Source organism: Hypomesus transpacificus, chromosome 17, assembly GCF_021917145.1.
Source record: "Hypomesus transpacificus isolate Combined female chromosome 17, fHypTra1, whole genome shotgun sequence".
Taxonomy (NCBI): domain Eukaryota; kingdom Metazoa; phylum Chordata; class Actinopteri; order Osmeriformes; family Osmeridae; genus Hypomesus; species Hypomesus transpacificus.
Window position 1 is genome coordinate 13877369 of NC_061076.1, and position 27728 is coordinate 13905096.

The 27728-nt window shown below is 42.1% G+C and overlaps 2 protein-coding genes across 2 annotated transcripts in view; one reads left to right on the forward strand and one right to left on the reverse strand.

The window, feature by feature from the left end:
- atf7ip2 (activating transcription factor 7 interacting protein 2) overlaps positions 1-27728 on the forward strand; it is a 91924-nt gene that overhangs the window by 19118 nt on the left and 45078 nt on the right. The gene's annotated exons all lie outside the window — the stretch shown is intronic.
- On the reverse strand, positions 15657-26305 carry LOC124479312 (serine protease 27-like). Its single transcript, XM_047038020.1, has 6 exons — positions 26169-26305; positions 19260-19280; positions 18853-19018; positions 18486-18754; positions 16734-16879; positions 15657-16629 (listed from the first exon to the last, which is right to left on the reverse strand). Exons 1-6 carry the CDS (start codon positions 26221-26223, stop codon positions 16309-16311), a joined length of 978 nt encoding a protein of 325 aa, XP_046893976.1. The 5' UTR covers positions 26224-26305; the 3' UTR covers positions 15657-16308.

The following is a 27728-nucleotide window of genomic DNA, read 5'->3' on the forward strand; positions in this document are numbered from 1 at the left end:
GGGAATAAGGCAGCATAGTTCCTGTCAGCAAGTCGAGTGCACAGTCACAAGACCTATGTGGAGCTCAGCAGCTTTGGCCTTGCTAAAGACCTCTGCGAGATCTTGGTATTGGGGTGACACAGATGAAGGAAGCTGGGCCGTGGGTTTCGCAAGTGCTGTTACACTACAATGCATCGGAACACATCTCTTGGTGCATGTGGGTGACCATGACAACACCCTCTGGCTCAACCACGATAGAAGGGGGTCATGTTTGCGTAACCAGGGAAGCCCAAGAATGAGTTGATGACGTGGTGCGTTGATCACAAAGAGAGACTGGCGTTCTGTATGTGTTCCACCACACGTCATGGTGAGCATGTTGGTTCTCTCCGTTACCTGTCCGGAACCTAATACTAAAACAGGTTTGTATTAGAATTCCGGTGACGCAGACCGGCGCACCGTCGCTGTGCGCTTCTCGACACCTATGTATTTAACATGAGATGATGGTGATGACACATTCGGTGTTTCTTTCACAAAAGACATGGAGCTCATGACATTGCCTTTAAGTAATTTTTAGTTGAGGCTAGATGCCTATATAACCTACATTAGGAGAATAAAATTGAATCTAAACATTTCTAATAATTTACTCAGAATTTGGAAGAGGGTGTTGACATCATGGTCGTGACAGGGAATATTAAGATAAAAGTTTACAATATTCTATAGGTTAGGGTTAGGGTATAAATATAACTATACAACTTTCCAGACCCTGTCTGACATTGATGCACTCTGCAGAGGTGGATTGTGGCAAGGAGTCCTTCAGTGTGACATCACAGGAGCTGTATTAATACTGACAATGTATACATTTACATTACATTTCGTCATTTAGCAGACGCTCTTATCTCCAGAGCGACTTACAGTAAGTACAGGGACATTCCCCGAGGCAAGCAGGGTAAAGTGCCAAAATGACACAACGTCATTTGGCTCGGCCAGGAACTGAACTGGCAACCTTTTGATTACTAACCTGATTCCCTAACCGCTCAGCCACCTGACTCCCGACTATGATTATGTACCTCGAATATTATTGATTATTATGATTTGATCCCACTTCTCCAACACTAGGGGTGGTAGGGAGTCACTTGTGCTCATCAGAATCAGAAGGGATTTTATTCGCCATGAATGTTTGCACAAACAAGGAATTTACGTTTACAATCTAACCCAAAAAATACAGATAGTGCTAAGAGAACGATACAATAGTGCAAATTGCAATGTGCAGGGTGTCATTGTGCAGATTGTGATTTAAAGTCAGTGTGAGTCCTTGGCCTTGTTAAAGTGGCCAACAGCGGATGAGAAAGAATTGTTCTTGTGGCGTGAGGTTTTGGTCTTGATGGACCGCAGCCTTCTGCCGGAGGGGAGTAGCTGAAACAGGGAGTGTCCAGGGTGGGAGGGGTCGGCCACAATCTTCCTCGCTCGCTCAGGGACCTCGAGGTGTGCAGATCCTCGAGGGAAGGCAGATTGCAGCCGTTCACCTTCCCAGCAGTGCGGATGATACGCTGCAGTCTGCTCTTGTCCTTGGCAGTGGCAGCAGCATACCAGATGGTGATAGAAGAAGTGAGGATGGACTCAATGATGGCTGTGTAGAAGTGCACCATCATTGTCTTTGGCAGGTTGAATTTCTTCAGCTGCCGTAGGAAGTACATCCTCTGTTGTACTTTTTTGGTGAGGGAGCTGATGTTCAGTTCCCACTTGAGGTCCTGGGAGAGGATGGTGCCCAGGAAGCGGGACGGTCTCCACAGTGCTGACTGGGGAGTCACTCAGGGTGATGGGGGTGAGTGGGGCTAAGTCCACAACCATCTCCACTGTCTTAAGAGTATTGAGCTCTTTGTTCTAGCTACACCAGGTCACCAGGTTGTCAGCTTCCCACCTGTAGTCAGACTCTTCCCCGTCAGAGATGAGCCCAATGAGGGTGGTGTAGTCCTCAAACTTCAAGAGTTTGACAGACGGATGACTCGAGGTGCAGCTGTTGGTGTACAGGGAGAAGAGCAGAGAATTAAGGACGCAGCCCTGAGGAGATCCGGTGCTGATGGACCGGGAGTCGGAGACCTGTGTTCCCAGCTTAACGCACTGCTTCTTGTCAGACAGGAAGTCTGTGATCCACCTGCAGGTGGAGTCGGGCACATTTAGCTGGGAGAGCTTGTTCTGGAGCAGGGCAAGGATGATGGTGTTGTAGGCAGAGCTGAAGTCCACAAACAGGATCCTGGCGTAGGATGCTGGGGAGTCCAGATGCTGTAGGATGCAACTCTTCTTGACAAAAGTGGGCGAAGTAAAAAAGGATCAAGCCCGGAACAGGCGTTGAGGACGAGTTTGTTCGTCCAGTGAACATACATGGTATACTAACCTTATGAACCTATATAGTTGTGTTTCAACAAGTTGTGTTTCTCCCCTGATGATCAGGAATAGATTGGTAACCATTTCTGATCTGAACATCAATCGTTAATATACAGTGCCCTTCAAAAGTATTGGAACAGTGAGGCGAATTCCTTTATTTTTGCTGTAGACTGAAAACATTTGGGCTTGACATCAAATAATGAACGTGAGACCAGAGATCAACGTTTCAGCTTTTATTTCCAGGTATTTACATCAGGATCTGATGCACAACTAAGAAAATATCACATTTTGTTTGAATCCATCCATTTGTCATGTGAGCAAAAGTATTGGAACAGATATACTTAAAACATATTTAAGTGAATAAGACTTAATATTTAGTTGCAAATCCTTTGCTTTCAATAACTGCAGCAAGTCTGTGACCCAATGACGTCACCAAACTTTTGCATTCTTCCTTTTTGATGCTTTCCCAGGCTTTCACTGCAGCCTCTTTCAGTTGTTGTTTGTTTTGTGGGGTTCCTCCCTTCAGTCTCCTCTTAAGCAGGTAAAATGCATGCTCTATAGGGTTTAAGTCTGGAGATTGACTTGGCCAGTCTAATACCTTCCATTTCTTGCCCCTGATGAACTCCTTTGTTGTTTTGGCAGTGTGTTTTGGGTCGTTATCTTGCTGCATGATGAAGGCTCTGCCAATCAGTTTGGTTGCATCTTTCCTTAAATTGGCAGACAAAATGTTTCTGTAGACTTCCGAGTTCATTTTGCTGCTGCCATCATGTGTTACATCCTCAATGAAGATTAATGAGCCCGTCCTAGAAGAAGCCATGCAAGCCCAAGCCATGACATTACCTCCACCGTGTTTCACAGATGAGCTTGTGTGTTTGGGATCATGAGCAGTTCCTTTCTTTCTCCAAACTTTAGCCTTTCCATCACTTTGGTAAAAGTTAATCTTTGTCTCATCAGTCCATAAAACTTTGTCCCAGAATTTTTGAGGTTCATCTCTGTACTTTTTGGCAAATTCCAGCCTGGCCTTCCTATTCTTCTTGCTAATGAGTGGTTTGCATCTTCTGGTGTAGCCCTTGTACTTTTGTTCATGAAGTCTTCTGCGAACAGTAGATAGTGATACCTTCACTCCTGCCATCTGGAGGTTGTTGCTGATCTCACTAACAGTTGTTTTAGGGTCTTTCTTTACAGCTCTCACAATGTTTCTGTCATCAACTGCTGATGTTTTCCTTGGTCTACCTGTTCGACGTCTGTTACTTAGTACACCAGTAGTTTTCTTCTTCTTCAGGACATTCCAAATGGTTGTACTGGCTATGGCCAATGTTTCTGCAATGGCTCTGATTGATTTTCCATCTTCTCTAAGACTCACAATTGCTTGTTTTTCACCCAAAAACAGCGCTCCGGTTTTCATGTTGTTTTCACCTCTGAATACAGTCTGCATAGACAAAACCTATCTTACCCAATCTGAACCTGAGTGTAGACATTCAGTGGTATTTATTGATTGAATAATGTATGTAATAGGACACACCTGGGCAACAAAACACACCTGTCAGTCATATGTTCCAATACTTTTGCTCACGTGACAAATGGGTGGGTTCGAACAAAAAGGTGATATTTTCTAATTTGTGCATCAGATCCTGATGTAAATACCTGGAAATAAAAGCTGAAACGTTGATCTCTGGTTTCACATTCATCGTTTGATGTCAAGCCCAAATGTTTTCAGTCTACAGCAAAAATAAAGGAATTGGCCTCACTGTTACAATACTTTTGGAGGGCACTGTATGAGGAAACTGACTTGTCTCTTGTGCTACTTCTATCATCGGATTGCCACTAATTTTCTAACTGCTCTCAACTTACTTTCCCTCTTTTCTGTGGCTGCCCAAAAAACTGACGAATGTCACTGCATCCCTTCCTCTTGCTCACTGTGACAATCAGTGTGACTGTGAATGAAAGCTGACTGTAAAAAACTGCTTGCACTTTAATCCAACACACAACAATAATGCTATGCATCGTAAACTTATTTTCCTGTGTCGTAGCAGTTTTACTGGTTTTTTTGAGAGGAAACATCAGCAGTTTAGTATGTTTCTACTTATGGTTTCAGGTGAGTCATGAAAAAGTTGAGTGCAAATGCTCAAATTATATGATACAATTGATGAAAGTAAATAGTGTGTGAGTCAAATATCTATAAACATGACACTTGTAATCTTACCATTACATTAATCAGAATTCCATTTCAAATTCATGTTTTTATTATTAAGGAATACATCTATGCTTGAATTAAATAATTTAACTTTCTAGATGTCCATGACATGATTTATATTTAGTTGTACTGTAAGTACATGTAATGATGCTTGAGTTCTGGGTGTATGTTCTTCCGTCAGTTACGGCCTGTCTTGTTCTTTAGGTAAATGCTAGTTCACCTGAGGTAACCCTTCAGTCCTTAGTCAGTGAGGTCATTTCAGGATGATTTCAAACAGCTCAGTGCTAGTTCACGTCAGAACAATCAACTAGTTCAGTAATGGTAATCTCATACAGTTTTTGGCAACAACAGATCATAATCCGGTTATTACAGTTAAGTCTTTCTCCAAAATGAATTCCTTCCTGTACTTCTTTCGGTAACACTTAAGAATAATGGTCCGTTGTTCACAAGTAGCTATGCAGGAAGTAATAGGTAGTTCTACATTAACACCGAATTTAATACTATTAACTAATATGGAACCAAGATTAACTAAGCAGTAAGTAATAGCTAATTTACAACAAAGGCAGTTCCTTGGTAGGTATTTGGTTATTACTAAATAAATGTATCCTCTTGAGAACTACTTGTGAACTATGACCAATTAAGAAAGAATAACCAATTAATTACTAATCACAAAAGTAACATGTCTAAAAAGTGAACAATTTTGTTGTTTTACTCATAACATGGTCATAACTTTTCAGAAGCTTGTGCCTCAAATGGGTTCTTTGTGGAAACCAGTTTATGAATATTCTATCCCCCCAAATACGTTAACTACAGGTTGAGATTTTGACTACTCTTACCAAAGGATGGACGTATGTTATCTGTTTATTTCAAACTTAAACATGGTATAATACAAATAATGATAATTTGTTTAACATTTTTAATAATTAGGAAGTGATGCTGACACTCTCATGTTTGGATTAGTTTACTATTATGAGCTCTTGAGTGTCAGTTCAATGTCTCAGACTCCAAAGACCTACCTTTATGTTACAGTAGCCGCCTGAGGAGGACTTCTCTTTAGGATATGAATACAAACATTGATGTTCTCTTATCAAAAACAATTAGTATCCTGCATTTATGTTGCGATAAACGCAAAACCACATCTTCCAGATTACAATGTTTGTTAGAATATCACTAGTGCCTCACAGAAATGTATGCCTGTACCGTATGTGTCAAATATAAAATTAGACTTATTATAGGCCTATTACTTGTGAAAACCAGTATAACTCCTCACTAATTACTCAAGCGTTACCTAGTCATTCTGCAGGAACTACTTGTGATGTGGACCATTGTTTTAAAGTGAAAAACATGTTAACTCCTCACTAATTACTCAAGCGTTACCTAGTCATTCTGCAGGAACTACTTGTGATGTGGACCATTATTTTAAAGTGACAAACATGTTAATTCCTCACTAATTACCCAAGTGTTACATAGTCATCCTGCAGGAACTACTTGTGATGTGGACCATTATTTTAAAGTGACAAACATGTTAACGCCTCACTAATTACTCAAGCGTTACCTTGTAATCCTGCAGTAACTACTTGTGATGTGGATCATTATTTTAAAGTGACAAACATGTTAACTCTTCACTAATTACTCAAGAGTTACCTTGTCATCCCGCAGTAACTGTAATCTGGACCATTATTTCAAAGTGAAAAACATGTCAACACCTCACTAACATGTCACCTCACAAGATATACAGCATAAACAACTGCAGTGATTGAATAACATTTATTTTAATTATATGCACTGGAAGATTTCCATGAAATCGTAAAAGAAAATCCTACATAATGCAAAAATGCACATGGGCATGCAAGAACAAAGCATTTTGTAAAATATGTCTGAATTAAACATTCTGTGTTTTGCACAATGATGAAATCTAGCATTTAAACAAAAATTCGGTATTTTGGAATGAAACATTCAACACACTCAACAAAATGTGATGATAAACTGGGTCAAACATAATGGCTAAATAAGTAGTAAGTAAGTACATGGCTAACCCTAACCCAATCAACGTATAGGCCGATCCACTACAACAGCAACGCTATTCCAAAGGAATAAAAATGATTGAGGAAGAAAGAACAAATGGCAGGACTGTAAAATAACTTGCTAGATAACCCAATTCAGAGAACAGGAACATGGCCTAAAACGCTGTTGCTAGCTGTAAAACCAGACTATAGCTGTCGGCTAGCTTGTAAAAAGTCCCTCATACAAACTGTATAGTATTGCAATCGAAATTCGCACTAATTCTACAATTCGAAATTTGCATTAATTCTACAATTCGAAATTCTAGTGAAATTCACCTTGTCGTTGTAGTCGTATGTTAGCCAAATACTGGATATTTACAATCCAAAAAATGTGCCACTGCCAAATGATTTCGCGCTCCAAACTCACTCGTTTACGTTGCACCAGTACAGGTATCTCCCAGCATGCGCAACCCGCCCTCTTCAGAGGATTCAAAACGCAGCGGCCCGTCTGGTCTACAATCTACCCAGACGCTCCCACGTTACCCCGCTCCTCATCTCCCTCCACTGGCTACCCATAACAGCCCGTATCAGATTCAAGACCCTGGTACTGACCTTCCGAGCAGTGAACGGGACTGCACCCGACTACATCAAGTCTCTCCTGCAGCCTTACACCCCCACCCGCCACCTACGGCCTTCTTCAGACAACCGCCTGGTGGTCCCACCGCTCAAGACCGCCCGGTCCCAACACAAGCTCTTCTCCTGCCTGGCCTCCCAGTGGTGGAATCAACTCCCCACCTCCATCAGAGACACAGACTGTCTCTCCACCTTCAAGAGAAGGCTCAAGACACACTTGTTCCGGGAGTACAACGGTACTTAGGAATGGTTTGTTGAACCCAACGCTAGTTTCCTCAAGGATCACAATGACTCTTGCTTAGACTGTTGCTCTTGTTGGTTAGTGGTAGCTGATTTAAACGGTTGTATTATATTTAATCCTATTTTTATTGCTTTCCTACAGGTACACTTGCACTTAAAGATTCATGTTGTGTAATTGTAATATGCTTAACTACATGCTCTTATGGTTTCTTCCCTTTAGCACTTATTTTTGGTTGTTCACAATGTGTACTTCTGTTTTTGGCTACCTGCAATGCTTTGGAGCTATCTTGCTGTTATTATCAGTGAACTATGCACTTTCTAAAGCTCTCTCTTGGAAGTCGCTTTGGATAAAAGCTAAATTAATAAATGTAAATGTAAATAGGTTTAGGGGAAAACATGACATGGATTCAGGACAAATAGGTTTTGGTAAGCCAAGTCGACTGGATTTTGAAAATGGACCGGCCGTGATCTGATATTTTCTGAGCTGCAGAAAGACCTAATAGCAGACACATCGATCTAATAATAGTAACATCAATCATACAGTATGATCAAATATTGGGGAGGACGTGTCCCATAATCATACAGTATGATCAAATATTGGGGGGACGTGTCCCATAATCATACAGGGACGTGTTATAATGTTAATATTCTTAAACTGGTTTCCACAAAGAACTCATTTCAGGCACAAGCTTTTGAAATGTTATGACCATGTTAAGAGTTAAAAAAAATGTGTTCACTTTTTAGACGTTACTTTTGTGATTAGTAATTAATTGGTTATTCTTTCTTAATTGGTCATAGTTCACAAGTAGTTCTCGATGAGGATATATTTATTTAGTAATAATCAAATACCTACCAAGGAACTAACTTTGTACTAAATTCGCTATTACTTATTGCTTAGTTAATCTTGGTTCCATATTAGTTAATTGTATCAAATTCAGTGTTCAGTGTGTAGAACTGCCTATTACTTCCTGCATAGCTACTCATTAACAACGGACCATTATTCTAAAGCGTTACCCTTCTTTCTATAGAATATTTAGTCATATGAATAGTTGACAGAAAACAACATTATGTGCCTTGGCATTTTGTCATAAAGTTAGTTTGGCTTCTCTTTAATGGGCGCTAAGATCAAAAGATGAACAAACACAACTGAATCAGTGTGCAAGTATCAACAAGTACAACTGGTTAAGGGTTAGTGGGTTGTTTGTTAAAATGTCTTTGTATTAATATGAGAAATATCTCTCACTCCTTTTAAAGGTCTCAACTTATCTGGTGAAAAAGTGTCAAAGGCTGATATGCTGTAAGTGTAACTGATATTTCTGTATATTTTATATAAAAATGCATACTTATTCTTAATGAAGATTGTATAGATTTAAAAGCACACATTTGTTGCTGCACATTTACAACTCAGAATACTAACGGTGCGTGTCCACTGAAGCAACGCAAGCGATGCTCTTTCTCTCTCTGTCATTGTTTCAAACTCACTTTCCCTGCATGATTGTATCGTCTGAAATACACACAAGAAGCCATAGTAGCAGGAATATCTCATCTTAAATTAACATTAGGACAAGATTGTTGTGATGGTCAATGCTCTGTCTTCACTATCACTTATTCTATTATTCTGTTCTCACTCACCTCCATATCACCTGATCTCCCTGGCATGTGGGCATCCTCATGCTCATCTCTCTCCCTCTCTCTTTACTCTGAACGCACTAGAGTGAACATGAAATACTGTAAATATTATCAGTAAACTAACAACTAAAAAGAACATACACATGGAGGCCAACAGTAGTCTGTACATTAGGATTAGACTGTTATGCTTAAATTTAAACTCAGTGACACCTGTGTCTGAACGTAACTTCAATGAGGCATTGCTGTGCCTAAACCTAATCTCAGTGAGGCCTGGAATGTGCCTAAACCTAACGTCATTTGTGCCAATATTAATTATGATGTTGTAGGAAAAACACTAATGCTGCAATATCAGATCAGTCATCAATATTTGTTCTTTTTACAATCAGTCGCCTCCATTACATCTGCTCTCCCTGCCCTGTCAATGTCCTTATGCTCTTTCTCTCCTTCTCTCTCTGTACTCTGAACATGAAATCAATATGATCAGTAAACAAGTTGTGTTTTCTCCCATGATGTTCAGAAATAGATTGGTAACCATTTCTGATATGAATGTCAATTATTATTATTATATGAGGAAACTGACTTATCTCCTGTGCTACTTCTATCATCTGACTGCCATTAATTTTCTAACTGCTCTCAACTTACTTTCCCTCATTTCTGTGGCTACCCAAAAAACTGACGAATGTCACAGCATCCCTTACTCATGGTGACAATCAGCGTGACTGTGAATGAAAGCTGACTGTAAAAAAACTGCTTGCGCTTTAATCCAACAAACAACAAAAATGCTATTCATCCTAAACGTTTTTTCCTGTGTCGTAGCAGTGTTACTGGTTTTGTAAGAGGAAACTTCAGCAGTTTAGTATGTTTCTACTTGTGTTTCAGGTGAGTCATGAAAAAGTTTAGTGCGAATGCTCAAATTATGTCACGACGTGAGGTGGGGTTGGACCCAAATGCAGGGGAGTACCGAGGCATAGCGAGGAACACAGGTTTAATTCTCAAAACGGGAAACAGACAGGGTACACGCAGGGACAAAGGGTAATGCTAAGACAAAGACTGGACACAAAGCAGGAACCTAAATACACAGAAACAAACAAGACACAGGTGAACACAATGACACGGAAACACTAGGGCAGGGCAAAACCAAAAACAATAGGGGGGCACGGCTGTGGCCGTGACAGAACCCCCCTCCCAAGGGACGTCACCCGACGACCCACAAGGCAGGGCAGGGGGTCAGGGCAGGTCCGGGGGACGACCCGGAGGCAGGGCAGAGGGTCGGGGCAGGTCCGGGGGGCGGCCCGGAGGCAGGGCAGAGGGTCGGGGCAGGTCCGGGGGGCGACCCGGAGGCAGGGCAGAGGGTAGAGGCAGGTCCGGGGGGCGGCCCGGACGCCGGAGCACGGGCACGGGGGCACCTGGGAGCGCGGACGAGGAGGCGCCTGGGAGCGCGGACGAGGAGGCGCCTGGGAGCGCGGACGAGGAGGCGCCTGGGAGCGCGGGCACCGGGGCGCATGGGAGCGCGGGCACCGGGGCGCATGGGAGCGCGGGCACCGCGGCAGGCAGCAGCCAGAAGTCCTCGGGCGGAGGAGAAGGCCAGAAGTCCTCGGGCGGAGGAGGCGGCGACCAGGAGTCCTCGGGCGGAGGAGGAGGCGGCCAGGAGTCCTCGGGCGGAGGAGGCGGCGGCCAGGAGTCCTCGGGCGGAGGAGGAGGTGGCCAGGAGTCCTCGGGAGGAGTAGGAGGCGGCCAGGAGTCCTCGGATGGCCTGGCACTGGGCGGCACAACCTCGGGGCGAGGCAGGGGCTCAGGGCAGGAACGAGGCTGGGGCACAGGGCAGGAACGAGGCTGGGGCACCGGGCAGGAACGAGGCTGGGGCACTGGGCAGGAACAAGGCTGGGGTACAGGGCAGGAACGAGGCTGGGGCACAGGGCAGGAACGAGGCAGGGGTACAGGGCAGGAACGAGGCTGGGCTACAGGGCAGGAACGAGGCAGGGGTACAGGGCAGGAACGAGGCTGGGCTACAGGGCAGGAACGAGGCAGGGGTACAGGGCAGGAACGGGGCTGGGTTCTGGCGGCAGGCGGCCGAAACTCCCTGGCAGGAACAGCCTTGGTGGTCTGGGTGCTGGGCGGCGCAACCTTCTTCGTCCGGGTGCAGGGCGGCACAACCTCAGGATGAGGCAGGGGCACAGGGCAGGATCGAGGCAGGGGCCCAGGGCAGGACCGAGGCTGGAGTCGGGGTTCCGGCTGGGGCTGGAACCAGGACTTGGGGTGGGCCTTGAGCTGCAGGCTTCGGGGTCCACCAAAGGCCAGGCGGGTCCCTAGGAAAGGGTTGGGTGAACTCTCTGCTGGGTCCCATCTTGGTCTTAGCATTCTGTCACGTTGTGAGGTGGGGTTGGACCCAAATGCAGGGGATTATCGAGGCATAGCGAGGAACACAGGTTTAATTCTCAAAAACGGAACACAGACAGGGTACACTCAGGGACAAAGGACAATGCTAAGACAAAGACTGGACACAAAGCAGGAACCTAAATACACAGAAACAAACAAGACACAGGTGAACACAATGAAACTAACGACAACTGAACGAGACAGGTGACGACAATGACAGGGAAACACTAGGGAAGGGCAAAACCAAAAACAATAGGGGGGCACGGCTGTGGCCGTGACAAATTATATGATGCAATTTATGAAAGTAAATGGTGTGTGATTAATGTAATCTTACCATTACATTGATCAGAATTTTTTTTAAATTAAGGAATACATCTATGCTTGAATTAAATAATTTAACTTTCTAGATGTCCATGACAGGATTTATATTTAGTTGTACTGAAAGTACATGTATATGCTTGATTTCTGGGTGTATGTTCTTCCTAACATCAGTCACGGCCTGTCTTGTTCTTTAAGTAAATGTTAGTTCACCTGAGGTAACCCTTCAGTCCTTAGTCAGTGAGGTTGTTTTAGGATGATTTCAGACAGCTCAGTGCTAGTTCACGTCAGGACAATCGACTAGTTCAGTGATGGTAATCTCATACAGTTTTCGGCCAAAACAGATCCTTATCCGGTTATTCCAGTTAAGTCTTTCTCCAAAATGAATTCCTTCCGTACTTCTTTCTGTAGAATATTAGTCATATGAATAGCTGACAGACAACAACATCATGTGCATGAAGTTAGTTTGGCTTCTCTTTAATGGGCGCTAAGATCAAAAGATGAACAAACTCAACTGAATCAGTGTGCAAGTATCAACAAGTACAACTGGTTAAGGGTTAGTGGGTTGTTTGTTAAAATGTCTTTGTATTAATATGAGAAATATCTCTCACTCCTTTTAAAGGTCTCAACTTATCTGGTGAAAAAGTGTCAAAGGCTGATATGCTGTAAGTGTAATTGATATTTCTGTATATTTTATACAAAAATGCATACTTATTATTAATGAAGATTGCATAGATTTAAAAGCACACATTTGTTGCTGCTCATTTACAACCCAAAATACTTACGGTGCATGTCCACTCAAGCGATGCGTGCAAAGCAGACAGCATGCAGACGGCATGCCCAGGGGCGGTTTTAGGCACGGGCAGACCGGGCAGACCGGCATTTTTTCATGTCACGTGGGGGGCGCACGGGCATTTAAAAAAAAGAAATATCTGCGCGGTTTTCTCTTATGGATCATTTCATTAGTGGGAAATTGGCATATTGGCGCCCCCTTCAGGCAGCTACAGGCACCCCTGCTTGCCGTGCAGCAGTTATGTTTTCGTTTATCTCAGCCAGGTTGTAGCGGTGCTCGTTCTGGGGGCGCTCGTTCTGGACGGGGTAGGGGGCGGCACACGATTTCTTCCTCCCGGGGGGGGGGGGGGGGGGGGGGTGCAAGTGATAAACTTTATCACCCTTATCGGGTGAATATGACAAAAAGGGCAGTTGTGAGGGAGGAAGTGACGTATCTCCTTAGGAAGGAGTTAGCCGTCCCCAGTACCAATCCCTGGAGTTCCCGTGTCTGTTAATCCCTAAACCCGATGACACCTGATGGTTTTTTGTAACCCCTGACAGTTTTTATCAGTACACTGTAATGACCTTTGCTATGCGTAACGCTGCGGCCACGTTTCAGCGCTTGGTCAATCTCCAGGTGGATTCCTTTTCGGTGGGTGCTGGAGCCGTTCTCCTACAGGAGGACGTGGACGCAGTGGACCACCTGGTATGTCACTTTTCAAGAAGTTCAACCAATGTCAGTCCCGTTTCTCTTTCTGTAACCAGGAACTTTTTACATTACTGGTCTAAGGGCTGCCATTGACTCCCATTGCACTAGACATCCTCAGATCTCAGACTCAAGTGTCAGACTAACGAAAAGATGTCAAATCTCAGACCAAAAGTCGTCAGACTCAGGCGAAATGGCTTCAGAAACAGAGGTTCAGAAAAACCTCTGTCCTTCTCAGACAAAATGCTTTCAAGCTTAACAGCGTCATTCTCAGACAAAACACTCTCAAACCAAACGGCGTCATTCTCAGACAAAACGCTCTCAAACCAAATGCCATCATTCTCAGTCAAAACGCTCTCAAACTAAACTGCGTCATTTTCAGACACAACGCTCTCAGACTAAACAGCGTCATTCTCAGACAAAATGCCCTCAAAATAAACTTAGTTTAGTTTACTTCTTTTGTCAAAGCTAGCTAGATGAAGGAGCTGTTGACTAGCTTTCTGAATTAGCTAAAGTAGCAGCTTATAAAGTGAATACCATGGTGTTGTTTCTGTGAGAACTTGACTGCTGTTAAATAATGTTTCCCAGATAATTAGCATCAGTTTTTCACGAGTCTCTTAACCAACAGTTTTACAGCCTGTTCACTGACAACACCTGCTCAGAACAAGTAACGCTAGTTCATAGATGTAGCCGGTGTGTATCGGTGAAACTCACTGGTCAGGTAAGTAAGAGGCCACCCGCATCAATGGTTATCTAGCTTTTCGTTGGCGGCGCTTGGAATGTCAGAAATGGCAGGATCAAACCCAGTGCGGGATATAAATGGGCCCGATTCCTTTGACTTAAAATAATGTCATATTTTATTATTACATCCTGGCCATGAATGCATTAATCATTGCTGCCTTTCAAAGATGTCAGGTAAAAAGCAATAGGGGGAGGGGAATGTCACTCATGCCTGTCTTCAAAACTTGAGAGCCCTGATAATGTATTTGACAAGCCCTCTAGTAAATCAGTAGTTTGATGGGGGGCTCCTTGGGCGCAAGCAGAGCCATAGAAAAATAATATTTTTGTATGGCAGCCGGAAATACGTAGCCTATCAGCTAACTTTATACAACGTAAAAAAATTTCTTCCACATTTTATTGCAGATTTCATATTCTATTAGCTATTTAATATTGACTTTACTCATTAGACATGTTTTTCCTTCTTTTTAAGTCTCATTCAATTATGTTTCAGGTCGGAATGTGATGCAGCAGTGGTGGGGCGGCACCCTAGCGCCCTCTATGAGCCGGCCGCTGGTGGTCGGAATGCACCTCTTCTCAGCAAAAGCTTCATAGCAAATCCTGCTTTACATTGTCCCAGGTTTTCAAAACCGTCCATGGTGAAATGGTTCGCGCAAATCTGTCAAGGGTCAAACTACACAGGCGTTTTCTACGTTACGGTATAGACAAACATCAGCCATGCCCGTCTAGTCAATGTTAGCTGGACTCTTTTTATTAACGCATATTTGCAAGGAATGCAAAAACGTCTAGATAGCAAAACACCTAGACTGTAGGCATGTAAACTAGTTTAGCTTGCTAACGCTAAAGCATATAGAATGTGATGATTTAGCTTAGTTTATCGGCAATTGGGGCTAACGTTATTTCATGTTCCTGACTGTGTTTCATTCAAATAAATAACCCGTGTTTTTATGTAAATCTACAATTCAAGATGCATGTTTGTCCAGATCTATTTTTCAGCAAGATAGTGTAATGTTTCCGTTTGTCGATTGTTGTTTGTTCAATAACGAGACAGTTAGATTGATTTGGATGCTTTACTGACGGACATCACTTGCATGCATCTGCTTCATACATCAGGCGGAACTGTACTAACCTTGTCCACTAGTGGGTGCTTACGTCACTACGCAGACAGCGTATCTCAACATCACAGATAGCTAGAGCTAACAGAAGCGGAGTTGAATCACGATAGTTTGTTTGCTAAGCTGTAGTGCTAATGTTACGCAATCCTGTTTGCTTCGACAACAGAAGTGGAAACAACTAACGTAATCATTTCAAATTATATCTAGTCAGTCTGTTGAAAACAGTGTTGTGTAGACACAATAGATTTTTGTATGTTTTTGTTTCAAATCTCCACCTTCGTTGTTTCAGTGAGAGCTGTGGCCGTGTTGCGTCTTTGCTCCGCGGCAGCTTCACTCGTTGTAAACCAACCAATCAGCGTGCAGCTGATCTATATATTCATGAGCATACCATAAAAGGAGAAACCCTAGTGTTTTTTCCCGGGAAAATTTCACTGGATGTATCAGGGGGCATAGAACTGCACCCGGGGAACTTTCAGCCAACGTTACATACCCTATTAGAAGACCTTAAGGAACAGTGTGTAATACCCCCCCCCCAAAAAAACAGAAATAATTACAACAAAACTACTCATAGGTTAGTGAATAATGTTTTAATACATATACAACTATTGTCCCCCATCAATAGTGTGTAGATGTATTAATTGAATACATTATGATTATAACACAAATGAAATTAAATACTTGGTTAACTATTACATTTCAGAAATACATTTAACACCATTCTGATTATATTATTATATTTACTCAGAATAGCTTGTTTAAATGTATTAAAAACATGTTAATTAAAATGGTTAAATGGCAATACAGAAACGAAATTGTAATAGTGATTTGAATCAGTGTAAAAATGTTTTTTATACCTGTATATATCCTTCAATATGTGCTTACCATATATGCAAGGAAATGTGGATAAAAGTGTCTGCTAAATTAATTTATGATGTAAACAAAAAATGTGAAACCGTAGGTGCAATATCTAAGCCACAAAAAACAGCTGTAAATCTTTCATAAAGACAACCACAACTCTCTTCGATTATGGAATACATATATGTGCAGTATGTCCCTGATAAGAAATAGCTTACCATAATCTTTTAGAGAGATTCAGTACACTTTAGTTGTGACAACAGATGAGGTAGATCCTCTAAAGGTCAACATGGTGAATGCATTTCCAAATGTCCTTGAATGATTTAGGGCAAAATAGGTAGTAAACATTCATGACTAGTTCATCAAACCTTACTTGAGGAAAAAGAAGACACTGTTGAGGGACAAGAGAAGGAAAGAAGAGAAAGAGGCCTGAGCTGGGGAAGCTCCATTGTTGGCAGGTGGTAAGCCAGTGCAGGTGATACTTAGGTCAGAGTCATTTCCACTTGAGTTGAAAGTAACAAATCCTGGCTGGCTGCTGGTGATTATGCTGTTGATCCACGTCTGGTACTTGGATACTCTGGCATAGACTCCTGGGAAATTGGCCAGAGCACAGCCTTTGCCAAAACTCACCACACCAGACTGGATCCAGCGATCACCCTGTTTGCTGACCATGGGACCCCCTGAGTCACCCTGGAGAGGGTTTAACAATGTCAGGGATTATCACCTTTTAAGCAATATAAAAATGTAGGTTTATTATGATCAATTATCAAGAGTTACATTAAATAGCATATTACCTGACAGGAGTCCTTTCCTCCAGCTTTTAAACCAGCACACAACATGTTGTCTGTGATAGAGCCGACTCCATAGTTACAGTTGCACTGTCTGTTCCCCACTATTGGCACATCTACTTCCTGGAGATTCCTAGGGGAGGGGAGGTTCACTGGGGAAACAGACAAATCAACCAATGAAAAGTACTGAATTATTTTTGGGGGATTACATTTAATTTCAGTGTTACCACCACAAAGTGATTATATCACACACATTTAAAAGTAATTAAAAACTAGTGCTGTCAGTTAAAACCGTTATTAACTGTGTCATTTTTTTTACAACTGGTGACGTTAGAAAAACACCACACCAGATCTAGCTAGACCGGAAACAAAACAACAGACACGTCACACGCTTGCAAGTAGGGGTGGGCAATACTGCAAAATTTGGTATCCATCCGATACCAAGGAAATACAGGGCCAGTATTGCCGATACCGATACTTTTTACTTTGAAAAGCAGCAGATCTACTTTTGTATAGGGGACACTATGTTTTATGTTTATTGTATGCACCTGCCCACCAAAGTAAATTCCTTGTTTGTGTACACTTACTTGGCGAGGAAACACATTTCTGATTCTTATTTGCATTTTCATGATCATTGAATGCTTTAATGATTTTTTCCTTTAATTAGTTGAGAAGCTGAGCTTCTCTTTCTCTCTGCCATTGTGCAGCCATCAGTGTGCTGCTGACTGAGTCATGTCGGCTACTGCACGTGCAAGCCGGCAACAACTCACAGCATAGCAGGGGAGGTGGGGAAGGGGCAAAGTGAGCTTGAGCAAAGTAAGAGAAGTGGTGTTTGCACAATCACTATGATGTAAAGGGAGTTGTGTACTGAATGCTAGAGAAGAGACATTTAAACTTAAGTATCGATATTTTCACACGAGTATCGATCAATACTGATACCAATGTTGGTATCGATACTATCAATACTTAGGATCGATCCGCCCACCCCTACTTGTGAGCCGGCTAAAGAGTAGTAGGCTAACGTTACGTTTTGAGTGGATGGCGAGTGCGAGACGCCGAAATGGATGCCAATAAGATTCTGAATGGAAAGTTTACTTTTAAAAAGTTTCCAAATGGTTCCATTGACAAGACCAAAGTGATATGTGTTTTGTCGTTGTGAACTGAGCTACCAACGCAGTACGTCCAGTCTGAAATACCACTTGATGGCCAAGCACACAGCTGTTGAAAATGATCCGCCCCCTCATCAAAGCCAGGCGATTGCAATGTTGTTTTCAATAAAGAAAACATTTGCATTAAGCAATCCGATCCACTTTTCTATGTTGATAAGAGCATTAGAATGGGAAAAAATAACGGACAAAAAGAAATCAAGGGACATTTAGAATAGACAAAAAGGTGCGATTAATTGCGATTGCATTTTGATAGGGGTGGGCTTGATAGAGGAAGTGATACTTCATTTAATCAGTATTAAATCTATCAGAAACTTTAAGATTCATAATTCTAAGTTCAAATTTTAGTTCCTTTCCCTGTATATCAGAAAAACGAATGTTTTAGCTTCCTAGAATCGTACAGTAAACTATATGCCTACAAAATATTGACTTTATTTATATGTTGGACTTTCACTTAAGAAAATTTACAAAATCTGTCAAACTCATGTGACTCTCATAGTAATACTGTAGTAAATGTACAATTCCAGTAGATGGAAACTTATTCAAGGTATTGATTATAACTTGTATTTTAAGATACCTCATGAGTGCTCACCGTCTGAATTAATAGTCCCCCAACCAGTGACCCAGCTGACAATGCCTGCATTGTAGGTGCTGCCAGGTGCTGCTAAGCAGACAGGCTGGATATAGTTGGTAAAAGTCACAGGAGAGGACAGCTTCAGCAGACACATATCATTTTCGCTGGTAGTGTCATCATAGTTGGGATTGCAGATGATCTTTGCTACTGAGCTGGCCACCTGGTTTGGATTGGTTTGATCCAGGCTCTTAGCTCCCAAGATGACCTGCAGATTTGATGTGCTGGTGCTGGGGGGTGGGGGGAGTTGTTAAGTATATCACAAATAAGTGTATGAAATGTTTTGGTTAAACACAAAATTGTACTGTAGATTTGTATGAATCCTTACCTGGTGAAACAGTGAGCAGCGGTCAGAACATACTGGTTGTTGATGAGAGATCCTCCACAGAAATGGAAGCCTGATAGTTGTTGTAGACTCGCCTGCCAGGGCCAGCCTCCCACTGGGGCATCCTGACCACCCACAATCTTGGAGTTGAGTGGAGCCTGGCCGCACACTGATAGCAAAAGGGTGTTATGTTCCTTATGTAGCCTAAGTCTTATAATATTTTCTTCCTTTGCTGTCATTTATAAAGTATGTCATCCTTGAAGCCTTGCTTTTAAGACCCTCACCCTATACACCAGTTCTATTGAAATGACCTTTATGTAGACCTTGGATCTATTGTTCATCCATTTTCCAAGCATTGTGAATATGATTAAGACCGTAGAAATGAAAAGATGGATCGAAAAGAGACTTACCATTCAACTGAGAGGAACACCCTGAAAAAGGCATAACACCAGGTGTTTAGTTTAGATTTAGATTTCACGTGAATGTCAGAATGCTCCTGCTAAGTTAGGAACATACAGTTGTAACAGTAGGCAAATACTTTGAGATCTTTCTCTATGTCCTTCCTTTACTCTCTCTGCCTATCAACAAATTACATTTTATTTGCAGTCCCACTGCAAAATCAGATCTTATCTCTGAGTAAGCCTATAATGAGGCTGGAATGTTGTAACACTGTTCTCTATTGCCAAGGATAAAAAACAAAAAAAATCATTTATTTGACAGGGACAATGCAGTTAAACATAGCTACAGAGTAAAGTTTCAGCTGATGTAATGCACATAGAGTTTATAGCAAGTGCTTATTTTCAACTTTTTCAACTCCCGTCCCTGGATGGGCCTTTCTACAATAACAATTTTTTTTTTGCAGATGCTCTAATCCAGAGTAATTTAGAGTAGGTACAGGGACATTCTCCCCGAGGTAAGTAGGGTGATATGTAAACAATATGCAATTTAAAAAATACAAAATAAGAAAGATACCTCGTGCATTTTACATGTTCAGAACACACTCATTCTAAAAACTCATTACGAAAAGAACACAATGCAATTGTACTGATTGTAAACTCACTTATTCACGCTCAGACATTTACAAATGGGTACAGTTTTGGTTTGTTTTCAGCCATGCCTTAAGCTTAGAGGTGAACATTTTAAACTCAGAAATGTTCTTAATCTCTGTGGGCAGTGAGTTCCACAGTTTACAAGCCCTGTAAGAAAAGGCTGATGTGCCAAAAGATGTTCTGTGCTGAGGGATTTTACAGTTTTGGTTTGGGGAGCCTCTTGGGTTTTGGGGGGTTTTGGCCAGGACGAAGGTTAGGAAAGCACCTGGACCGGATTGTATTCCTCCTCGTGTCCTTAAACTGTGCTCCGAGCAACTTGCTCCTGTTATGACAGATGTTTTCAACATGTCACTGAAGAAGTGCACTGTTCCAGCTAGCTTTAAAACATCAATTATAATTCCAGTGCCCAAAAAGACACCTGTGACGTGTCTGAATGACTATCGGCCAGTGGCCCTCACATCTGTCCTGATGAAAACCTTTGAGCGGTTGGTGTTGGATTTTATCAGAGATCAAATCCCTGTGTCTGTGGACCCACTACAATTTGCATACAGGAAAAACAAAAGTGTTGAGGACGCCATTTATTTTGCTTTAAACTCTGTCTATAAGCATCTAGATGCACATAAATCATATGCTAGAATGCTATTTATAGACTACAGTTCAGCTTTTAACTCAATGGTCCCCACTAAGATCATTCATAAATTGATATGTCTTGGACTTGATGATGCCATTTGTAAATGGATTTTAAATTTTTTGACTTGTCGACTACAAAGGGTCAAAATCAATGGTTTTATCTCAGATGAGCTGTATGTTAGCACTGGTTCACCGCAGGGGTGTATTCTTAGCCCCCTGCTGTTTACATTGTATACTCATGACATTGCAGCATCTCATGATAATAATGTCATAATCAAATACGCTGATGATACAACTATCATTGGGCTGATCAGCTCAAACGATGAATCTCATTATCGCGAGGAGGTGGAGAATGTTGTTCAATGGAGTAATTTACATTTATGCATTTTGATGAAAACAACTTGCTTTTGAACACTTCAAAAACATGTGAACTTGTTATTGATTTTTGTCACAATAGGATTCAGTTGCCTATTACTATTCATGATTTTGATGTGCAGATTATTGAGAAATGTACATTTTTAGGTGTGACTCTTTCTCATGATTTGAATTGGAGCTCTAATAAGACTAATATTGCTAAGAAAGCGAGACAGCGCCTTTTCTTTTTACGTAGGCTTCGAGAGTTTACTCAAAATACCAAGATTTTATTGAAATTTTACTATTGTGTAATTGAGAGTGTCCTAACCAGTTGTATTACTGTGTGGTTTGGTAATCTCACACAAAAAGAGAAGAAGGCTTTGAATAAAGTGGTTCGTTCAGCCAGCAGAATTATTGGCTGCACTTTTCCGCTCCTGGAGTTCACATATAAAGCTATACTATTGAATCGAGCTTTACAACTGGCTAATGATGCCTCAGGCCATCCAGCAGGGGCTTTCTTTGAGATGTTTCCCTCAGGGAGAAGTTATCGTTCTGCCAAATGTTCTACTTATCGCCATTTACACAGTTTCTTTCCACAAGCTGTGATTGCTTTGAACAAAGCATCTTAAACTAGGCACTTTAAATTAATTTATGTATGGATTTCATTGTACAGCATTTTAATATTGAGCATTTTTAATATTGAGGCTTCATTTGGCTTTGTTTGTCTGTTTTTATGTTGTGTCCTCTGATGTGTTGACTTTACACTTTGAGCAACTTAAAAAAAATTTCCAATGCAGGTTACACAGCAAATGGCTAATAAAGTAAATCTGAATTGTCACTCTACTGCTATTTGGTCTTTGAATAAATGTACTCAGTGGTTCAGGAGCCAAATTATTGGTACACTTAAATAGCAGTTTGAGAAAACATAAATAGCTGAACCTTATAAAAATTAATAAATTACATTTCTTAAGAATGTGGCAGTGATGAAAGCGAATCGGTTTTCTGTCCATAATTTTAATTGCTTGGTTACAAAGTGAACCAATGCGCTTTGTAGCTGAGGGAGCTGCCTGGGCCCATGCTGTCATGCAGTATGAAATATGAGAAAAGATCATAGCATGCATGTACAGCAGGGCCACCTGGTGCGGAATATAATGTAAAATTAATTTGAAACAATTTAAATTTTGTTGTATTGTTTTTTATATTTTCTCTGTTTATCAAATTTTTGTTGGGGGTCAAGGACCAACCCAAGATACTTGAATCGAGTTTATTCAATGCTGATTGTATTTGATCATTTTGCCAATGTCTTTGAATTTTTTGTTCTAAGTTGTGTTTTTTAATTGAAAAGCTGTTTTTGTAAATATTTAAAACCAACTTATTTTGAATGAGACACCGACCCAGCCATGCATGCAGACAAAACCTCTGCAGCCTGCTCCGGTGTCTTGGCGGGTGCATAAAAAACGGCATCATCTGTGTAAAGTTGGCAGCGGACACCAGGACAGATCAAAGGCAAGTAATTTATAAAGGGATCAAATTGGTCCCAGTATAGAACCCTGAGGTATGCCCATTCGGATGTTTAAAAATGAGGATTTGTCTCTGGCCACTTTAACACACTGTTCCCTCCCCCGAAGAAATGAGTCAAACCAACCCACTGCCCCAGGGGAGATGTTAAACAGTGAAATTTTTTATAAAAGTAGGTGGTGACTGACCATTTCAAAGGCTTTTTTAAGATCAAGAAATGCTGCTCCTACCACATCACCCCTATCCATGGACTTCTTTAAGTTTTCAATGAAGCAGCAGTTTGCTATTTTGGTTGAGTGCCATGATCTAAAACCAAACTGCTGTGGCTGGAGGAGCTGGTTGACCTCCAAGTGGTCAGTCAGCTGTATTGCTACAATCACTTTGGATAGTACAGGTAAAATTTATATTGGCCGGTAGTTGCACATAGAATCTTGACTTCTTGACTTCCTGATTTAAATATTGGCACAATCACTGCTTTTTTCCAGCTTGAGGGATATTTACAATTTCTTTTGGACAAATTGACAAGGTGTGTTAGAGGTTTAGCAAGTACTCTACTGTATTGTTTGAGAAAACAACAATTCAGTTTGTCAATTTGTCATCTTGTGTTCTTGCGAACTCGTTTGACGCCATCTTTTATTGCCCAAGTACGGTTCCAATCCAAAGAACACAAGTCACCAAGAACGCCAAAAATACCCGGAAATGTTCCTGATCCGCCCCTTTTATCGAGGATGCATCGGATGGTGACTTGACCAGAGAGAACGCTTCTGATTTCCCAGAAGTCATTGCAAGATGTCAGATGTCGTTTTAAGAACTCCTCTGTTCCAACTTCCTAAAACTTCTCAATGCAGCTTGAGGCTGAAATCTATAATTTTTACAGTGCCTTTATTACGGTGATCTTTTAGCATGTATTATTACGAGGTGTATGTATGTGTTATGTTATGGGATATGTGCAATACTGTTATGTAACTGTTGATCATGTTTGGCTGAGGATGTATTGTTTGTTGTTACTGTGACTGTCAAGGTATTTATGATGACGCACCACGGAGACCAAGACATATTTCCCTGAGCGGGACGATAAAGTTCATCGTATCGCAGCGCCGTTCGGGTAGAAGCAGCCAGATCTGCCTCCCGTGTCAATATGTATTTGTAGCGCAAGTAAAACGTGCGCTTCAGCGGTATTTGGCTAGGTTACCACGGATAGGACATCCCTGCTGGTCTGTTGGACGCCGATTCGCTTGTCATGCTAGTGGGGCATTGCAGACCTTGACGTGCCGGTTGGGGAGGCTGTTCCTCTCTACCCGATTGTTCGTGGTTCTGTGTATCGCGGGTTTCTGAAACGGTGCACGTAGGCCGTGGCTCGGAGTCACTCCACGCCATTGCTCGTATGCTGCACCTTCGGGATTTTTTTTGGGGGGGAGGGCTTCTTAGACTGCAGACTACTGATTTAACTTCTTGTACTTGCTGTGTTGTTATCGTTGCTTGCTTTCCTACAGGTACTCTCTTGCACTTTGAGGTTCATCTTGTTTAATTGTCTAACTTATTTAATTAGGCCCCTACATGATTTATGGTTCTTCCCTTTGGCAGTTATTTTCCTTTCATGTATGCTTAATGTTTTGGATACCACATGTTTAAGGCTCTCGTTGTTCAAGATCGTTGACCTTTGCTCTTTCGTAAGCTCTCTTGGAACTCCCTTTGGATGAAAGCGTCTGCTAAATGAACAAATTGCTGCTTTTTCATTTAGCGTCTGCTAAATGAAAAATGAAGTAAAGTTAATCTGACACTACAACTAAGGGTGCTTGCTCTGTCGTCATTTCGCACAGGGGTCCTTTAGTCCTTTCCTGACCTTAATGGGCTAGTCTTTGGAATAGGTGCTGCTACTTCGCCGTCGCAGGTTGTAGTGTGTGTGTGTGTGTGTCTCGACGTAGCTGTGCATCTTCGTCGTCAGCGTACATGTCATTTCTTTCGTCCCAATGATGATGCTGCCGTCATCGATGCCAAAGATCGCTATGGCCTCAATGGCTCTCGATGAGCAATTGCAAATAACTGGTGGTGGTGGCAACATGTCTTGCGTAAACTACTCCTCTGTCTGCAGGTATTGATGCCCTCTCCGTTGCTGGCTGATCCCAGGCCTTCCGCAGCATGCCATAACATCATTCAGAGGGCATCGGTCCTCCAGCATCACAGGTTATCACATAGATACATGAGGACGTCGGTCCTCTATGGCTATAGCTAACGCATGCTACACATCATACATTGGGGCGTCGGTCCCATGGCCTTTGCTGGCTATTGCACTCTCAGGGCTTTGCTAGCGCCGGCCTTGACTGGCTATTGCACTTCAGGACAGCGTCCTCTAGCCTAGGCTGGCTATAGCGTACATACCATTAGGCATGTGACTTCAAAAAGGGCATCGGTCCTCCAGCCAACAAAGGCTCCTATGCACTCCAGCCGGCAAAGGCTGCTCACAAACTCAAGGGCGTCGGCCCGCTATAGCCTACATAGGTAAAAGTACGCGGGGACGTCGGTCCTCCAGCCATCTGCACAGGCTGTCACATAGTCTCAAGGGCGTCGGCCCTATAGCCTACATAGGTCATGTACGCGGGGACGTCGGTCCTCCAGCCGGCACAGGCTGTTCACATAGTCTCAAGGGCGCTGGCCCTCTAGCTGACAAAGGCTATCACCTGCATACTCGAGGGCGTCGGGCATCAGCCGGCGCGGGCTATCTCCTACAGTATGAGGGTGTCGGCCTTCCGCTCATAAGTCATGTACGTGGGATGTCGGTCTTCCAGCCAGCACAGGCTGTTCACATAGTCTCAAGGGCGTCGGCCCTCCAGCCGGCACAGGCTGTTCACATAGACTCAAGGGCGTCGGCCCTCTAGCCGACCAAAGCCACCAAAGGCTTTCACCTGCATACCTGAGGTTGTCGGGCCTCAGCCATCTAAGGCAAACGCCAACATCACGAGGGGGTCGGCCCTCTAGCTCATAACTCATTCATGCACTAGGGCATCGGCCTCTGGGGCTCTACTTCCTCTGTTCCTATGTCGGGCTTTCATTCGGGTTCATTTCGAGTTGCCTCCCGTCTATCAATTAACGCTGTCACATGATCCCGTGCCTTTTAAATACGAGTCTCTCCCTGTGTAGTTTGTCCATGCTATCATGCGCGCAACCCTCCACCTCCCCATCGCCACCTGGTTCCTCGTCCGCTCTTCGACTCGTTGGTCGTCGGCTGCCGCCACCGCCACCAGTGTCTGGACTCCATGGGGGATTCTTTTTCGGATGTTGGGCAGGCGCCCGTTGATCTATAATTCCCTGGGGTCTAAGCTCCAAACACTGTAGTACATTTATCATTCTGTAAATAAACATCTTTCACTCATCCCAGGTCTCTCCTGATTGAAATATCATTGTAAAGTTTTCAGTTATATCACTTCAAAGTCTCTTTATTGTCAAATCCACCGAATAACATGCGTCATTCTGAACAACAAAATTATTTTGACATTGCACGCAACATCTACGTAGTTATTAAGAAATATAAAAAAAAATGAAAAATATAAAATCTACATAACTACAAAATATAAATAACGGAAACATGGACAGTATGCAAACCTTATGTATTATAAGTATGAGTGCTTGTTGTGCCAGTAAATGGATACATAAAAAAATTGCTAGTGTACATAGAAAGTGACTAAAGCATATGAGTGCTCGTGTGATCAGTAAATCAGTGTTGCTAGTTTAAGTACTTTAGTACTGCATTTGAATAAAAGATTAACTTACCTTTTGCTAGGAAGGCAACCAACACAGTCAAGCATAGTGCTCTGCAGACTGCCATGTTTCAGTTTGTAAATTGTTAAAGATTTGCGGTCATTTTAAACAAAACTTTTCCACTCCTCCCTCTATACACACAGCTCTTCCTCTAACAATTTGCGTGCTCACCTGTCAAGAGGAACTGGAAAAACCTGTTTCCTCTACAAATTTAAATAAAACTCTAAACTCTCTCGAACCATAACCTTGGTTGATCTTGTGGCGATATGTCTTACACTGTGGGAAACATTTACACATTTCCAACAATGTACTGAACTCATGTCCATGTTAGTCAATCCCAATCTTTGTACTGTAATCATGTAACACCTTCACTGCTTGTAGAGCACATCTCTTAAACTGTATTGCGTAAGTTTTCCCCTGGAACTGGGCTTATAACCCATACATCTGGTAGGTTTATCACTTGGTTATGGTTTAATTATTAATTCCCTGTGGCCAAATACATGACATGACAAATGCCACACTGTTGGTGGACTCCTGACTTGAACCCCACACAACTTTCTCATCTGGTACTATTTTAATGGAGACAAATACATAACAAATGAGACTTTAATCAATTGACATTGCAGTGACATGCATTTCTCTTGTGAGGCTGAAATTCATTACATATAAGTGCTGTTTCAGGCACCTCCATTTCTACAATTATTTATGGTCATTGATTGGCCAATATTTCAGATGTAGTGTGCTTTTGAGGCAAAATATTATTTGATGACTGAAATTACAAAATGAAGAAGCTGTGTCTGTGACTGAAAACAAAGACCACACGTCACAATGGGACGAGTGGCTTTGTACTATACGTCAGCATAGTAGTCATTACACCATCTAAGTGCCAAAACTTTTCAGAAAGCTTCACTCAAGGATTAAAATTACAGAAACACCTAGTGTAGCAGCATTCCTGTGTGGTAGGTGCGTCGCATACCTTTACCCCAGAGCCATAGAAAAAGAGAGTTGCGACACTTCCATAGACTCCCATTGTTATCGAGGAATGCGGAAGTTAAGCATGTCTCATGCAACCTATAGTTCCAAACATTGTATTTTCCACCGTTGAACCCCATTCATTTTCAGTGTCTACGAAGTAAGTTAGCTGGTAAATTGATGAAAATCATGCATTTTTTCATATTTCAACCACCACATATCAATTTTTATGAGTAGTATTTCATATGGCCAACTTAAGATAAACATTTTCGTAAGATTATAGCTTGTTAGATTCTAAATGCAGTTAGAGCTGTTAGAGCCATATATGGCTTATGGGGTCCGAAGCAAGTGAGCTGGTAAATTGATGAAAATCCTGCATTTTTTCATATTTCAACCACCACATATCAATTGTTATTAGTAGTATTTCATATAGCCAGCTGTAGAGAAAATGTATTGTAAGATTATGGCTTGTTAGATTATAGCTTGTTAGATTCTAAATGCAGTTTGCAGTAGACTATAGTAGAGCTATGCAACACATTTACTGTAGCTAGCTAAAAAGCATGTGTATCAACCAGAAGTTCGTTGGTTTATAGTCTGTCA

Bases quoted from the DNA above. Each gene is read 5' to 3' on its own strand.
- LOC124479312 (XM_047038020.1), bottom strand. From the start codon at position 26,223: ATGGCAGTCTGCAGAGCACTATGCTTGACTGTGTTGGTTGCCTTCCTA. The intron at 18,755-18,852 runs GTAAGGATTCAT...CCCACCCCCCAG, and splicing joins GCTGCTCACTGTTTCACCAG to CACCAGCACATCAAATCTGC. The intron at 16,630-16,733 runs GTAATATGCTAT...AACCCTCTCCAG, and splicing joins GAGGAAAGGACTCCTGTCAG to GGTGACTCAGGGGGTCCCAT.